The 18,522-nt window shown below is 41.6% G+C and overlaps 1 protein-coding gene across 1 annotated transcript; it reads left to right on the top strand.

The window, feature by feature from the left end:
- The first annotated feature begins 15,816 nt into the window (after window positions 1-15,816).
- Window positions 15,817-18,522, top strand: LOC118771556 (sterile alpha motif domain-containing protein 9-like). The gene is made up of 2 exons (XM_036519564.1): window positions 15,817-16,223; window positions 18,459-18,522. Exons 1-2 carry the CDS (start codon window positions 15,817-15,819, stop codon window positions 18,520-18,522), a joined length of 471 nt encoding a protein of 156 aa, XP_036375457.1.

Here is an 18,522-nt window from a genome sequence, read left to right as displayed (position 1 = left end):
ATCAGCTCGAAAAGAAACATAAAAAGATCATTTTGGTCTGGTTGCCTCTCAGTGTAATTAAGTCATTTAAATTCTAAAACCATTAAGACTACATGTAATGAAATTTCTCAGCACCCAAAATGGCTGGCAAAATCTTGTTTTCTGTGTTTGCACTATTTCACCATTTCTCAAATTTGAGCTCATTTTGTCAGGTTAATATCCACTAATGATGCCTCTCGTTGTAATGTGTCCTCATTGTGTTTGAGCATTTCAATGTCTGGGTCACTCAGATTTATGTTCGTATGGCCAGCAGTCTGTCTTGGTGGTCAGTTAATTGGGTTTATGACCATAATGCTACAGGTCTAATTCTCAAGTTGGCCTCTAGCGAGCAAATAAAGACTCATTGATTTAAACATTCAACATCTTACAAGCAGCTGAATATACTTTTTTGTTGTACACTGCAAACTTAAATCATTATCATCATCATACCTGACTTGTAAACTCTGTTTGAGGTTCATAGCTCTTATGGAACTCTTTTCTGAGAAAGAGACAGCATTGGATAATCCATCCATCAGTTAACTTCATAAGGGATCATTTACTCTGTGTATTCTGAGCATGTTCAACCAAACACCAACCCTGAGTTTAAACTTTAAATACTTATTGACTTTTCCATAGGAGCTGATATTAATTTCATGCTCCATTTAGGCACATATTAAATGATGACAGCAAAGCCAAACGATCGTTTTTCATACATCCCGGGTGCCCTTTAAGAGAGGAATTACAAACAGATCATTCTATGCTCTGTTTATACATGTGTATGTTCAGAGCAACACAGTAATGTTGATTTAGTTTAGAATATCGAATCCACTGGTTCTGGTTGATTGGTTAAACCAAGGCTTGTTTGTATCTCTGCCTGCCACCCTGAAAATCCATTTTTCTATCATGTTGGCAGTTCATTTTAGCCAATTTCTAAATCACATTTTGTCAGGTAAAATCATCAAACGCCATAAATTCGCCCAATATTGGGTTACCTTGTCTACCCCCTCCTGCAGTTCTTTGCATTTGAATGTTAATATGATTGACACATTGATCCAGAGATGTGGAACACCCGTTATGCGTGTTGAGTAAAAAAAACGTTAACCCCTCTAACCCGTATTGAGCCTGTCCCCTCCGTCTGCTGCAGTGTATTGAAGTCGATCGCTTCAGTTTGCTTCAAGACGATGGCAACAGAGACAAGACAAAAATTTGTTTGGATGCACCCTGAGCCAACGGCCTGGAGTGAAGTCACATGAGACTTCCCAATGTTGTCTGCTCCATTATCCCGGGCTGCAGGTGAGAACCCAATGCACGCATGTTACAGTGCATCTGCCTCTTGCATGCCAGTGGGCCTCCGAGGACCCGCTTTCCACAGGGTTGGTGATGGTGATGTTGCTGTGGATGTCTATAGCATCACTGTCTCCCTTTATGACTCCTTTTCCTCTCTATCTGGCATTCCCCCTCGTGTGTGAAACATCAGCCCTCACAGAGTGCTTGCATGGAGCAGTTCGCCTTGTGCGACACTGTCTGTGAGTGTATGTCTGTGTTTGAGGGAGGCTGAGAAGCGGGGGGAGTCGCGGTATGTCTACAAACACCTCTCTTCAGCATTCAGCAGGTTCCGTCTCTCTCTGTTCCACACAAGTGGCATATTTCAAAACACGGCTTACCTCCTGCCCGCTCAGACCCTCAGCGTAAACTCTGGTGTGCTGCATTTAGGAGGAGCAGGAATTTGGCTCGACTAGAGTAAATTTCAGCTCGCTTGTGCTTCAAAAGCAAATGGCATCGCCAGCATGCATGGCAAGACCCCAATGAGATGTCGCCCTCTGGTGGCAAAGGATGTACAAACACATGTGCTTGAGAGAGCAGAAACCAGACTGAGATTTATTTTAAAAAATGCAGCCTCTGAAAGCTGTGCCATGCGGCAAAACGGAAATTAAATTGTGGCTGAACATTTAATTAGCTCACAGAGACTTCCAAGGAATATGAACTGCCGCATTCCATAGGTCAGGGCAATAAAGAAATGACAGATGTTGTGAAGACATGTCTGGGAATCATGATGTTTCGGTTTGAATGTAACCAAAACATCACAAATCATACATCAAACACCAATAGAAATATACTGTACATGCCATACAGGATTGGAGGACGTAAGTCACAAACATTTACGGTTGTTTGTAAAACATGCACAGAATGTTTGAGCTTGCTATTGTCTCGCGAGTGGAATTAAGCATTGCTTGCATTAGATGGCATCACATCACAACGCTATTTTCAACACCCTGTGAGACTCACTGTCGTGTGTTATTATGCCAGCTAGATCCTTAGTTGCTGAGACTAATTTTTGCTTGCAGCCAGTCTATTATAGAGGCTTGGGATGTTGATTCATGGGTGTTCTGAGTCCATGTATGAAACTGAATGATGCACACGTTGGTCTTTCAGGGGGTGCCTTCCTCCTTGCTGACAAAGGAACCATCCTCAGAGCGAGTCTGCCGGTTAAGACACGCTTGCAGTCGGGGACGAAGACGTGCCTGCACAAAGCCATCGTTCTTCAATGTCATTTCAGCACTGACATCGTCACAGTGCCACTTCACCACTCGAGCCCTGGAATCATTTCCAAATTGCCCTTTAATAAAAACCCTTGACCAGAATCAGCTCGTTTTCACAATCATAAAAATTCTACCGGGCCGATGGAACCCCACTGCACAGGAGATTTATCGCCAACATACTGTACATATTTCAAGAAAATGCATTATGAAAGAGCATGGTCCATGGATAGCGAATAGTAAAATGTTGATGAATCATTCATGATGGCCCAATCAATATTTAAACAGTATCTAGAGACCTGGTTGTGACTCTAAGCTAGAGGCAAGCAGCTCCTCAGTGATTCTTAATATAGGACTGAGCTCTGACATGTTTAAAGGTAATCCAACCGATTGTGTTGTATGGGATGTGTGTGTCCGAGACACAGTTATAAGCAGCGGTTGTGTCACTGCAGTATACAGAGAAGAGAGCAGAACAGAGACATGAAATACTGTGTAGATTCATTGAAAATGACCTGACGTGGCCTGACATTTGCTCAGACGGAAAACATCAAAATCTGTTCAAATGTCCCGGCTAGCCAGGCATGGTTTTTCATGGCTTTTGCAGTTCACGAGTTATCTACATAAATAACCCGCCATATACAAGCTAACAATCTTCAAGGTTCCATCCCCCATTTTAAATGTTTTATTTTCATTTGTCTATTTTTTTTTTTTTTCACTACCTCACATCATCGGCATGCACAAGCCGTTTCCAGGTAGTCATTCATGAACCAATTCCCATGGAGACCTGTTGATGCTTCGGGGCCTGTTGCTAAGCAACAGGAGGCTACATAAGCATCAGTGGTGCTTATATAACTGTGGTAACGGTGGTAAAATGTAGGACACTGGTCTCCGGGGAAGAGGGAGTGCTGCAGATGCCAGCAGCCACGAAGACCTATCAGTTAGATCTGATGCATGCATGGTGCATGCATAAATTAATTTGAATTGTGCGTTAAACGATGGACATAAAGCAGGCAGGCTGTATCAGAATACTCTAACATAATATTAAGCCCACTGTCATCAATCACCCTAAATGCTTTTGGAAATAACACATTTTACAAATGGGTGCAAACATCCTGCTATATGACAGAAAGAAGAAAATTGCCATCAGTCATACATATACTACAATATATATTGCAATACTAAATATTACAATACATTTAAGATTTTATATGAATACATGTAAAACACATGTGCACGCATATGCACGCAAACACGCTGAAATCATGGTGTAGAATCTCGTACAGTACACCCACAGCAGTCGTGTGGCTTCTCACGTATGAAAGTCCTTGTGCTTGATCTTCAGCATATGGAGTTTGCGCACGAGCGGCTCCTTCATGCTGAAGGACCCAGCATGAGCTCTTGAGGCGGCGCGTGGTATGTTCGCTGCATGGAAGGCTTTCGGGATGGAACGGCGGGCCCTGTTTAGGGACGATATGCGCCGGGGGATACAGAGGGCATCCCGCCTATCACCACCACCTGCACGGCACAGAGGGGTGCGTCCGAATTGTCTCTGCCCATTCCGAGACGGCAGCCACCCTGAGGGTTTTACCCCTGTGGAACCTCATGGAGGATGACACATTGACACTGGTATGTGTTCTCATTTCTCAGATTGCCACGTCCTGCGTGTGCCATGTGACCCCTCGGAAACAAACCTAGAACACGCTACGAGATGCTCTCCTACCCTATGCAGCGCCTTCACCCAACCGAGCCATTGCCATTTTTACCCACCTGATCGCATTAGAGAGCTGACGTGGCGATGTCTCTGCTGAAAACACTTATGCCGCTGCCGCTTGTGCCGGATTCACCTCCGGGCACGTCTTTACGTCAGCTCGTTTCAGCTGGCGAGAGGTTAGCAGACGCGACACGCTGAGCCAATGGGCCAGAGCTCTCCCTCCACTGAATAAGTCACACTTAAGACGTGCTTCTAAAATGGAAGCTAGCAAAGGAGGGGTGTCGGTACGTGATATATTTTAAACGTTCCTGATGGGAGGAGGGTGACAAAATGATTTATTTTTTTTAGATTGTTATCATTCTTGGCTGGGCTGTCGCTGTGAGGATACATGCGGCGTGTTTGTGCATACACATGTGTTTGTCTGTGTGTGTGAGAGAGTATGTGTATGTGTGTGTTTTGTTTGATTATTGAATGATGCAGAGACCCTGTTCTTTGGTTCTTCCCCATCTGAATAACATCCCCTGGAAGTCTACGAGATACCCCGCACTGTGATCAATCCTGCCCTCATTAGGAATGAGGACAAAATACATCAGAAATAAAAAAGGCAATATCTGTATATGGCTGCCACAGAAACAGTTAAGTGAATGAAAAGACACACAACCTCCCACAGTGAATAATGTGCTCAGAAGAGCGTGCCTCTCGCTCCGCAACTGTGAGGTTTATGAGCCGCATCTGACACAGACTCTGCTGGCCAGACCCAAATGTGCTCTCATACTCTCACTCCTCTCCTCATCGAACACACTCACCAAACACACACCCAGTCCCCTGCCCAGCGTGATACAGCCCAGTGTGGATAAGCGGAGCAGGGAGTGCTATTGGTTCCTTAGCCACCCCCCCTCCGCTCCTCAGAGAGGGACGTGTCAGGCCTGGCTCGTCATCCAAGGAACTCTCGGGATTGGCCCAGCTGTCGTTACACGACCAATCGTCGGCAGTCAGCGTGGCTCTCCGTATGGCCGCCCCTCCCGCCCACCCGGTGGTCCCACTTTGAAGCGTCAATCGCGTCACCATGGCAACAGCCTCCTACCCGGCGACGTGGTCGACTACAGGGAGCTGCCAACTGGGAATACTGCTTCACTATTCAAGTGTAGGGAGAGATCACAGGAAGCCTGATTGGCCGGTGCGATGTGGTGACATGCAAATCGGTGGAATTTTGCGTGACGTCATGTCACCCCCCCTCCCACCCAAACCGATTGGGAGGCAACCTCGACTGAGTACCCATCATTCCCTAGTGACAATCTGATACACTGGGCAATGCTGTCCTTGACCTAATATACATGATTAAAATATTATGGCTACAGCTCCACCTACCTGTTTAAACTGCAGTTTCTGCTGCTTTCTGAGAGCAATACCAGCAGTCTACCACACACCTGTCATTTCATAGTTATCAAACAAGAGTTAGATATGAGTTATGTTTAGTAACTATGTGAAGGACTGGGTACAGGAAGCAAAAGCTAATTGTCTAAGGCAAAGCTAAAACATGCCTGGAACAGCCAACCTTTTTTGCACTAGGCTGCACTTCCCAGGATTTAATTTGAATTAATGAAAACAAAACAAGATTTTGTAACGATTAAAATCTCTACAGGGCAATAGTACAACACAGAGCTCTACAAGCCTCAAAAATAATTCTGACTCATTTCCATACTACTGTAGCAACGTTATCACAACCGTTTCACAACAATGCTAAGAAAATATTTATTTTTTTATCAGGTATTCAAAGGTACTGTCTACTGAATGAGGCATAGAGGACTTAATAAAAGCATAAGGAAGACATAATGAAGCCTAACATTAGTTAGAGCATAAGTCAGATCATTGGTTTGAATTTAAGCTTGGATACACCTTTTGTGGCCGAGGGACTATACCTCCTTTGTTCCAGAGAAAAAGTTTGGCAATATAATGAGACATCCAGCATTGCCCTGCAAACATAATAATGACGTAACACCAACGTAACCACGCGTGAGTATTCCATCAATGTTAGCAGACATGTATAACCACAATGATGGGCCTGTGAGGGGAGGCATACATGGCCAGTGATGAAACGCGCTAACGAATGTTACAGCAGAATTGCTCCGCTTTCATCAGTCTTCAGAAAGACAAAATCAATGGCTTTTCTTCTGTCGGGTTATTCAAAAGGATACTTTGCATTGTAAAACGCATGCAGCATTCCGTGTGTCACGTTGTAACTGCACGAATAGCTGTCATTGGGAATAGAGTGGGTATAGCCGAGCGTAAACTCACCCTGAACATAATTTCTTTCTGGGTGAAAATAGCCACACCTACGACGGCGAGGCCATCGGGTTCATTCCGCCCCTCGCTTTAACTCTCGTGGGGTTTCATGCATCATCGCTTTGCTGAAATTTACGTCGCCTGTCTCCAGGCACCGTGCACGGGAAACCGCGCTCCACATTTTAGCTCCCTCGCTGCGGAGCACCGTGGAATGGATTTCCTGTTACCGGCGCGAGCTGCGGCGGCACCGTCCGCCCGTCCGCGGGGGCCACGCCGAATCCTCCTGTGGACTGCGGAACGTGGCGCGGGGAGTTGCCATGGCAACCTGCCGTGTGAAGAGAGGGGAGCGGATCGAGGGAGTGGGGGGGGGGGGTCTTGCAAAGCATAGCCGGGAGATTATCCAGGCTTGACTACTTCCCGCGCATCCCACGTGCCCGAGTCGTACCCCCTCCCGCCCCAAGACTTGGAACTCCTCCCAAAACTGCAAAACTGGCTAAATGAATCCTGACTGAGTTAGGGTCCTTAGCAACACAATTTCCCTTGCACTTAAATGGCCATAAATATAAAGTACGATAAACATAAGACATTTACCTATACTAGAGCATTTGAATGGTAGATCTCTTTATCCTGTGAACTCAATTTCAATTTCATTTAGTTTTTATAAAATTGTTTTTTAATGTGTTGCAAGCAGTATATTTGCAGTGACTGTTCAAACGCAGGAAGGGCAGTGACTGGTCCTCGTGAGTAGTCTGAGTTTTGTAGGCGCAGTTGCTCCTTAGCCAGCCATTTCCTGATTTCTTGGAGCAATGAATCGATGCGCAAATCGGATTGGCTTAACTTTCCACAGAGGTGGACACCCAGGCTTCAGAAAGTAAAAGTCCTGCCACGTATTTGTTCCACCCATGCACTACACCAGCTGAATTTAATTAGCACAACTCTTCGGCCAGGTAGAGGAGCTAATTAGTGAAATCACCTTGTTTAGTGAATGGCTAGAACAAATACATGGTAGGACTTTTACTTTCTGAAGCCGGGGTGTTCACCTCTTACTTTCAATGAAAAAATTTTATGCAATGTCACATCAGCCTTCAGTAAAGAGGGTGTCCTGGACGATATGGAAGATCTGACAAACATTTGTTATTGGGAGGCTGGCCCAAACCTTGTATCAGCCTTGGAATGTGAAACTGCACCAAAGCCATTAGGCATTTGACTAAAAAACCCCTTTGTATTCACTTCTTGTTTATCTTATGCGCAGTTGCATATAAAACCCTCACATACACCAAATATGCTGTTACTGCTATTTTCAGTCACCAAGCTCCAAATGTTTATTGAGCATTAACAACATATTGCGTTGTTTAGCACCTGAGGCGTTCAATTAAGGAGGACATGGAAAAGCCTCGGGAGTCATTCATCAGGGATGGAAGACAGCAGCTTGTAACACAGAGTATGCCACAGATGAACCTGCTCCTCAGTGACAATTCCAGCCTCACTTTAATAAGAAAATAATCAAGGTTTGACGACTGATGCTGTCAGCGTTTAATGAGGTTGTGTTTTATGGTCGGCCTGGGGTCATAGGTCGCTGGTCTGTTCCTGCTCTCAGTTTACCAGTCTGGTTCCTCACCCATCTGACCCTCCCAGGGATGCTTTTAACCCTTTTATTAATGTTATTGTTGGAGCGCAGGATGTTTTAAGAACACTTGAGGCCTCACAAGCTTGTCAGAGTGTTGTAATGACAAGCAAAGCCATTAGCCATTGCCATTACTGCTCAGAAACTGCTGCTGTAGACATTGTTTTCACTACTATTTATAATAGGACAGCAGTGGCCATTTTGTAACTGTATTTTAGAGCATTGGTTTGGTAATTTAAAGAGCACCTGAGGCTGCTCTCTGAAAAATAGGCAGTATTTTACTTTCCAATTATCATCTCACTCGTAAATTTAAACATAGCATTGTACGGTACATATTTGACAATTGGCTGAAAGGAAGCTAATTGTATTCACCACACACAGAGCAGTTAAAAGGACCTTAAAAACTGAAATTAAATTTATAAGAATGTAATGTTGATGGTCTTTTCAAATAAAATTAAGATTAAAATTAAAATAATGATATGTTTGCATCCAACCAAAGAAATGTCTACATTTTCCTTCCTTGCAAGACATGGGTTTTCGGGTGTTACTGTCAGCTGCCATTTTGAAGATCACACACGGTTTTGTGAGGGGCCGGTCCTCCGTCAGAGGCTGCACAGCTGAGATGTGGGCAGTAACAGATCTGCATTTTTGAAGGACAGGCTGTCGCTTATCGACGGTTTCTTCATAGGAATGCGAGATGAGGACTCTGTGGACATTGACTCCTTCCAGAAGGTGTCACAACATATCGGGTTCACCTCTTTGCTGACTGCATCCCTCTTTCATGGCCACATCTGTGCACACTTGTATCAGAGCGCTCTGAACCCAGTGTGCAACTGAAGTAGCGCTCAGAGGCAAAACAGATATTTGCATTTTCTTTTAATGTCAATACTTCTTTTGGTGAAGATGCAAAAAGCAGGCAAAGTTGCAGTGGTGTGGTATGTTTCCAGCAGGACTCCACATTAATGCGAGTTCTTTTTATCTTTTTTTCTTTGCATTCTTGGAAATGGCAAGATTAAAACAAAAAATTTGCATCAGTATAAGGGCAAACTTTTAGGTTTTATGGATCCTCAGTTCTTGACCATGCATGACTGATGGAAACTAGGTCAACAAATGAATTTTGATCAAGCTGTCTACACACCTGACAGTTTGGCAATGCATGCTGGGATAAGAGTGCCATATGCACCAAACGTTATAAGAGAACCAGTTACTGCATTTTCTTTGAAGTTTCGCCACACTAAATTAAAAAGCCCAGTATCCAAAAAATCTCAATAATTTCCATTCTAATGGTTCTAAGAAATTTGGGTGGACTAAAATCAGCTTTCTTCTTTCTCTGCTTGTAACTGTGAAATTGAACACAGATTTGTTGCACACCCCTCTCCTTTCTGTTTCTCTTTGAGATGGCCCGAGTGCAGGTGGAGACAAGGTGCTGCTAATCAGAGCTAATGAGCTGCCCTACTGATCAGCACTAACGAGCCAATTGGTTGCACCTGTGCCATCATGTTTAAAGAGGAGCAACTTTTGCCTGCAGAGGAGAAACAAACAGAGATGGTTGCTCCCCAACGAGTGGGCTATGGTTTTGTTTCGTGCTTTTTTTTTTGTCTTTATTTTTTATTTATTTTATTTTTTTAAAGTTTTGGGCTTCCCTGCAAGACGTGAGAGATCCTTCTGTCTAGCATAGTGTAGGTAGAGAGTGTAGGCTAGTAAGTGGTCCGGAAGACACTGTGTTTTGTGAACGGGAGAGAGGTAAGGATTCGCAAGACATTTAGACCAGCCTAGCCTAGCTCTCACGCCTTAGCCCTCCAACTCAGGGAAGCCTGTGAGGTTTTTGTACCTTTTTTTTTTTTTTTTGACTGCTTCTGTTGGGCCCATAGCTGGGCTGTGACAGATTTAAAGGGAGTGCGTGCATTACTCTTAAATTAATAGGGCAGGAAAGCCTAGTTGACTAGAGTTGGATTACGGAGGTTTATTTGTGTGAAACTACAATGCATGGGGAAACGGGTCAATTTAGCTTTAGGATAGGGCTATGTGACCTGTCCTGGTCATAGGACTGGGACAGTACAACTCTGGGTCCAGCCAGAGAAAGAGTCACCAAGGCTAGCCAAAAGCCATCAGATACAGCCACAGGTGAACACCTGCATGTAGGAAGAGGAACAGGAGCCTGAGAGATGGAAGGAGGTGGGTTACAGTGGAATGAGACACACACTGTGTATATTTCAACTTGCAGTTGAAATGAGCTGGTTTATGACACCATGCGTAAAACATCTAAAACAACAAATGATTCATTTTGTACCTTGTCCATCCTTCTTTGACTTGCTGGCAGCGTCTCTCCTCCTTTTGTACACTGATGGACAAGTTCTAGAAGCATTCCTGCAGTTCTGGAAGCACTACTGCTGTTCTGGAAGCATTCCTCTCTTGGTGTTAACATTCTATGTCACCCAGCAACGTGATAGGCTCCAAAGGCTCTGAGTGGGATTTAAGTGATTGTGATGGCCCCCTAACACAATGACCTCACTTCACTTCAACTTTGCACTGTTTAAGCTATGCTTAACATCCATAAAGCCAATATTTGCTGCCTGCTGCCAGGAAATGCTTCACATCACATGGGTAGTTCAGGTGTGTATAAAAAAAAAAAGCACTGCTGTAGAAGTATGCGCTTCCATTTGTAGTGAGTAATGGTTTTGGCCTGGTTGTGTAAAATGACTTGATTTCATAAGGTAGTTTCTGTTGCCATCTTGTGGAAATGAAGTGCATTTTTTTTAGACTGAGGGGATGTTATCTGAGACACATTCCCACCAAAACAATGTTTTGATTTTTCATTTATACATTATTCCCCAAGTACCTGTCATATAAATCTATACTGTAATAGACTGTTTTTAAAAATGCTGTCCCCTGTATTCAGTATTTTACCCTTAAGCTGAACTCTCAAATTGAGTAACCTTTTTTTTTTTTTTTTTTTTTTTTTTTAATGCAAAGTTTGTCAAGTTCCGGGATCACCAAAATGAAAGAGAATATGTTGGGAAAAGAAGTAATGGCATTTCTTTTTCAGTCATAGTTAAGGAGAAAATTACGCATGCATTGAGTCTTTTTGAATGATCTGTCTGATGAATGTGTCTGGAAATTAAAGAAAAAAAAAAATCCTGCATGTTTTAACACTTTCAAGCTCAGCCTTTTGTGCTAGATGACTAGTTTTAGTTGGTCATCAAGTACCTGTTGAAATACTCAAAAGTAACACAACACTGTTGACTTATAATTATGATGCACTTAAAGTGGCAAAGGGGAGAAGTCAGACCAAATGTAGACATGTCTAGCACTGGGTGTTGTGGTCACCTGAATCTTGGCTGGTCAGTGATTGTTTTTGACAGGAATGTCTTGCCAGGTTGGGGTTTACTTAGTCTAGCCTCCAACATACCAATGCCCCTAATATTACTGTTCTTTTGAAGAGTGCAGTGTATTTTTTTCATCCTAATATTGATATTACCCATCCTAAGGCTTAATACTAAGGAGATTAAATTAGGGTGTGGCCTGTGATCTGAAACAAGGTGATATGGGGCATATCTAATAGTTGAGTCAGTCTAGCATATCATGCTACATTAGGAAAGATCAACTCATTCAATTGATACCGAAAGCATTTAATCTGCACCTGTGTGGACGGGAAGGCGGTCTCATCACTGCCCTCTGGTGGCAGAAAACTACCAGCACAGAAGATTGGCAGACAGTGCTACAGCAATTGAAAGGAATGTGTGGTCAGCGCAGCAGGCGCGGATTCGCAACAATGAGGAAGAAAGCGAAGAAGCAAAAGAGCAGTGGCTACAGCTATGGGGCTTGACAACATTTAAAATATTTTCACTTTTGTTGTTGAGCTTGGTGGTTCAGTCAGTCACTGCCAAATTAATGGGTATTAAATTTCTTTCTCAAGATGAATGTTCCATAGAAACAGACATTATCATTTAAGCCTCTAAGGGGGAAAACAGTTGCATGTATCAAAAGGGTTTTGGAAAATATGTGTATGTTCACTCAAAAAAAAAATCTACAATGAAACTGCACCCAGTTTTTTTTTTTTTTTTTTTAGAATAAAATCCTTAGGAGCTTTCTTCCCTTTCTCTCACCTTTTATAAGCATAAAACATTTTGTGGAATTTCCACATATACACTAATTGTAACCATATGAATCCATTTACTTTAAAGATCAGAGTTTGTGTATATTTTACAGTTTTAATGCTCACAAAATGTATGATCAAATTCAAATTTCAACAAATCCAGATTCAGCAAATTCTAAAATGCTAGCCTTTGATCCATTTTACATCATTCCCCGAAATGCAGTTACAAGGTGATTTACCTACATGTTTGAAAGTATGGTCCATTGAATCATTGCAATGTAATTACTGCATTGAGCTTTCAGTTACTCCATTGAACATTTGTCATTTTATAATCTCAAATGTGATGTGAAGAAAAAAAACTATCATGCAATATACAATTAGAAGAAAGGGATTCACCTACCAATGGGTACAGATTAAACAAATAACAAAGGGGTTGCATGCAAGGTCATGAGCTGCCCTGACTGGTTCATACCATGTTCACGCATACATTGATATCTGGATGTATTCATCCTCCTGATGGAACATGAATAAATACATGACAGACACAAACAATTATGTATTGCATGGTAATTTTTACATTTAAATGTTATGTTTTAATCTCAACAGTATTGCACAGAAAGAAACGTTTTGTCGTGTTCAGAGATAATGTGCTTCATTCCAGAAAACAAATGGGTCATTTTTATTCACACCACAAAGGATAGTATACTTTAAATTCAAGGATGGCAAGGATTACATTGACAAGATGCTTCATGTAGCATATTATCAGTTTCTGGCACCTCTGAGGGGGGATTTTTTTAAATCATTATTTAGATCCTTCATATTTTTTGTTGTTTGTGTGTGAACCACTTGAGCCACATGTTCAATGGGATGGCAGCCAAGTTACATGAAGGGGTTTGGTACTTAGGAGACATACTGTATGCAGATAGAATTGCTTTGGAACACTGCTTGTTGAATATGTGTGAGATACCATGGCCCAAGTGTAACTTATGTTTTGACTGCAATAATTGTAATGGAAGTCTTTTGTTACGAACAGACCGTGAACATCTGGTTTGCATATCTGGTTGGCACCTTTGAAGGGGGATTTTTAATCATTTATTGAGGCAGAATTGTTTTAGAATTGTTTGAATATCTGGTCTGTACATCTGTCTTAGTGTTATGGCAAATGATCTTTTTGAGAAAAACACAACTCAAACACTGGCACTGAAACCACCTAAACCACGGAAACACTTTCATTTCACCTGACAAAGCATTGTATCATTCCAGCAATGCCCATTCTCTTTTATGCAAACTTGTGTGTGTGTGTGTATTTCATAACAAGAGATTTTATGTACCAGCTGTAACCATGACAAGCAACAAATTGCTCCCACAACTGCAAAAAATCCATGTTCATAAACAACACAAATGTTAGCAGTTCCTTCAGTGTAAACTTTGCTCTAAAATACCACTGACAATACAAATAATTGGTAAATTCTGAAGTACATATCCTAACCAAATATTGACATGGTTATTTCCTTTATTCCCCTAAGGACTATATAGTGTGCTGTCTGAGGGCAGGTTTGAGAGCAATCTGCCCAATGGTAAGTACATGTTGTGTGAAGTAGCCTAATGTAGCTGAAGTTTCACAGCATATATTAAATTGGTGTGCTGAAAAAACTCAGCAATGCATAAGATGAGTTTAATGCACTATAATGTATTATCAGTTTCTGGCACCCCTGAAGGGGAATTTTTTCATCATTACTGTATGCAGAATTGTTTTAGATCTACTAACCAGATATTCAAAGATTCCTCTCCGGCAGGTTTTGTTTTACAGGAAAACAAAACTTAAGCCCTGACAGTACAAGCAATCCAACTTCAGATTCACTTTCATTTCACTCCACAAATTATTGTAGGCATCATTCCAACAACTGACATTATCAATTATACACAGTTTCTATTTGCTGAGTATTGACTATGTATGTATGTATGTATGTATGTATGTATGTATTTATGTGCATGCATTCAGGAAGTGGAGGTGCATGAGAACAGATATGAGCCCCTCCATGTGCTATAGCTGTTATTAGTAATTATTAATAATTCTATATGTCAACCATGAGCAAAACCATTTTTTCACTTGGCAAAAGCAGAATGGATTTGCAACAATTTTTCACTAACAGAATACACAAAGCAAATAGTGAGCATTGTGAAACTTGTGGATCACCTCTGAAATTTTTGCACAATTACTTCTAAAAGGTTGGGGCTCCAACAGTAAAATCATAGGGTTTCAAAGGTTGAAATAAGAACTGAGTATGTTGATCTAATTACAATGGTAATACTTTTTGATTTTTGTTTTTAATGACTACTTTTAGGTGAATTTGCTTGTGAGCGAAACACATTTTTTAGACACAATACTCCAAATTCTGTGGGTAGAACACTGCAACTTAACCTTCTAGTTATTGCTTTTTAAATTTATAGCATTTATAGCGATATGATTCACATGAAAAACACAGCTGTAATCATTGCCAAGTGGGAGGCATGCCAGAGAGAAAACTGGTCTGTCTCCTTGGCAATCGATTTTGTCTTGATATTTTATCTGTTTGAAATTGACAGAGGGGCGTGGAATTCATCTCCATGCTATAAATGCAATGAAAGCGATCACCACAAGCCACACTCCAAGATCTCCAGAACAGGTAAGGTCCTTTGAACCAGAATAAGAGTGAAATATGATCCTTCTGAGAAGTTGTTTGATGATTATTTATGACTATTTGCTCACAGCAGCGTTACTTTTTAACTAATTGTGTAAAAATGTTATTTTAGTTGGTGTATCAAGGCAAACCTTCTCTCAATAACATACTATTGTGACAAAATATGACAATGTGCATGAATGTCACAGGTTTTTGAAATATGATTAGACATTATTTATATTTATTATTTATATTACATTAGGTATGGCAGTCAACAAAGAGTAACAACGTGGTTCCATGAATTTTGCTGTATTTGAAAGAGTAGATTTTACATAGCTGTGCAGTGATTTATTTTTTTATCCATATCATTTTTAGCAGAATATTAACACTGTTTAATAGTTAATATAAGCTAGTTAGCAAGGAAAGTTAAAATGCTCATTTTTAGGTCACTATTTTAGACAGTATAGTAAGAGTGTTATGTAGCTAGTATGCTGTTTATGATGTGAGAACTCACTGATAACATAATATGATAACATCTGTGGCCAGATATTACTTTCTGTAAGAATAGTAATAATGCTTACATTAATGTTGTTGTATTCAAAAACATTGATTACACATAAATGGCCAGCGATTGATTTTTTTCCATGTTATTTAAACCAGATTAAGGCTGATCAATTTTCTAATTTAAATGACCCGCTGCCTTTTTCTGCTTTCTTTTTCACAGGATATATCTACTTTATCAGTCATGTCCTTTGCATTAACACACTGAAGACAACATCCACACTGAAAGTAAGGGAAAAGACAGGAGTCTTTAGCTAAGCAGGGATGGACACTGTGTGCTTTTACTCGGTTTCAGCTAAAACAGGTTAGAGTTATAAACAGTCCTCATGGCAGATGCATTGCTGGGTGACCCCATCGTAGGTGGCAATCTGGGCTACCACCTCATACCACTTAGAGATTTTCTTTCTGCAAACAACAAAATCCCCCCAGAGCATGCCGTGAAAATTGAGTCTGACTTTTACAAAGGTGGTCCACCCCAATGGGCGAACTTTCAAATAGCTGAAAATGCAGGATCAGCCTTTGTCAAGAGGGATGGCTACAGTAAAATCATTAATCTAATTCAAGAAGACCAAAAATGTCACTACACTGTCACATTTGCCAATCTGTTCCACCAGCCAGGAAGTGGGGCCACCACTCTGGCCATGCAAGTGCTGTGGGACCTCAGGGACAAATTTATGTGTGCTGTTCTACAACGCGGCACTGCAACCCAGAGCATTGCCCAAGACGTGATCACGTTGTTCAAGGAGGGGGGGCAGAAGACTGTCCTACTCCTGATGGACAATCTTCCCCAAAATGATGTTTTGCAACAGAACTTGATTCAAGCAATTGCTGGCAAAGACATTGATGCAAAAATTCCAGTGCTTACCATTTTGAATTGTGTACGTGCAGATAAGGTAAATAACATGGGTCTGCGAAATGTGTGCCTAGAAGCAAAGCTCTCTGAGGAAGAACAAAGGCAATTTAGAGAAAAAGAAACTGAGATTCGTAAGAGTCATGGGAAAAGCTGTGGAAAATTCCATGGATTCAACCTACTGCGGTATGATTTTAGTGAAAAATATGTGGAACAAGTGACTTCATCCCTTTTGAATTTGCAGGCAGCAAGCTTTAGAAAAGATATAAAAATGTTTTCATTCTTAGCACTGCTAACCTCCTATGCTCCTGACTTCTGCCTTTCGAAATCAGAATGCCAGGAGTATTTAGGCCCCCCAAGTCCAATCAATGAACAGCTGTCTTTTGAGACACAAATGGCGCTTTTTACAGAGTTATTAGTCACTTTCTCAACATGTGAAAACCTGATAGAAAATGATGTTGTCCGTGTGTGTCACCCCCTAATTGCCACTCAGTGCATTCGGTCACTTGCAAAAGTTTTTACTCTGAGTAGTATTACAATGGATTTTCTGAAGTATTTTGGCAGAAAGTGTGAACGTTTAGTACAACATTTGCTAACAAAGAGGGAGAGAAAAGTGACACTGGAGGAGGATACTTCTTTTCCGGATGAAAACAATAAAGGTGTGGCCAAAAGGAAAAAAGAAGACCAAATGGATTTTTCCAGAATCATTCTAGATCTAAACACAGAAGGTGTGGGCAAAAGTGTGAGGGCCTTACAGGTGGCCTCAGACATTTTTCAGAATAACCCATTTTTCGATCAAGCGCTGGCACGACTCTATTACCTCAAAAGGTCTGACTATGATGAGGCTGAGAAGTCAGCACATAAAGCTCAGGCAAGAATGCCTACAAATTCCTTCATTGCTGACACACTGGGGCAAGTTCACAAACACCATTTGTTCAAAAAATGTGAGCAGGGTGCATCTATTGTGGAAATTTTGACAATTGCAAAAAAAGCAATTATGGCCTTCCAACATGAAGAAGAACTAGCAAAAAAAGAAAAAGAACCAACCACTGAAGATGATGGCATATCAAACAAGTCTAACATCTTCAACTGTAGGGGAAAGTTTGGTTATATACAAGTTGCCAAACGAATTTTTGAATACCTTTCTGAAAAAGGGAGCTGTGATACAGAGGCAGTAAGGAAGATCTTTACTGGAGAAACATCTCTCTGTGATTTATTGAAAGACAACAGGCTTAGACAGTTTGACTCTCTCATGACCAGTATTAAAGGTGAAGTTGACAAGAAATGTGCCTTTTTTGAGTGGTTCCTCACTTATTCCACACCCATCATGAAGGAGGATCCAGATTACCTTTGGCAGAATGTCACTGAGTGCTCCAAGAAATATGCAAGACAAAGCCATGGATATCAGTCTCCCCTTGAAGTCCAGCTACCTACAGAGAACACAGCTGACAGCTTTCCTGCATTATATCGGAAAATGTCCAACCTGGGGATTATAACGTGGTGGGAGAGGGTGTACGAGTTGACCAGGACAACTACTAGTACCGAAAATTACATCATGCCTAACATGGCCTTGAGCTCAGTGGAACAAACGTCTCAAGGTCCCACCCATCTCCAACAAACACTTAAATCCATGCTATTAAATGTGTTGAAGGAACAAGAGACCAACCAATCTCCTGAACTTTATCTCTTAGCCCTGTTACTGTTTTGGCCTGCACATGATACTGAATGGTACCCCATCCAGAAAAATGACCAGAAGATTGCTGTGGAAAAGTTGTGTGAGATTGTGCAGTACATGCAAAATTCCTTTGAAAGAAAGTACAGCAAGAAACTTCGCTCCCGCTGCCTCAGGCCTCTCTTCTTCCTGGGCAGTGGGGTTGAGTTGAGCAGACTGATCCACAAATCAGGAATAGACAGCTGCTTATCTCAGAATACCATCAGAGATCAAGATCTAATCAATCAAAAGTGGGGCACTGGTCAGGTGTGGAAGAACAGCGGAGTTCGGGCTATGCTTCCTCGTGTCCAAGGGGTCACTAGAATGGGAAAAGTGTATGCCTGCTATGCTGACAAGACAATTGAAGTGCATCCACACAGACGGGCCAATGTGCGATATAATGGCAGGATATCCTTCTACCTTGGCTTCAACATAAAAGGACCCGTGGCATGTGACATTCAGTATAAGTAA

Source organism: Megalops cyprinoides, chromosome 24, assembly GCF_013368585.1.
Source record: "Megalops cyprinoides isolate fMegCyp1 chromosome 24, fMegCyp1.pri, whole genome shotgun sequence".
NCBI lineage: Eukaryota > Metazoa > Chordata > Actinopteri > Elopiformes > Megalopidae > Megalops > Megalops cyprinoides.
The sequence above is the reverse complement of the archived record's forward strand: the minus strand, read 5'-3'. Positions and strand labels throughout refer to the sequence as shown.

Excerpts from the sequence above, each read along its gene's own strand:
- LOC118771556 (XM_036519564.1), top strand. The coding sequence starts at position 15,817 with ATGGCAGATGCATTGCTGGGTGACCCCATCGTAGGTGGCAATCTGGGC. Across the intron at positions 16,224-18,458 it reads ATTGCCCAAGACGTGATCAC|GATATCCTTCTACCTTGGCT; the intron begins GTTGTTCAAGGA and ends ATATAATGGCAG.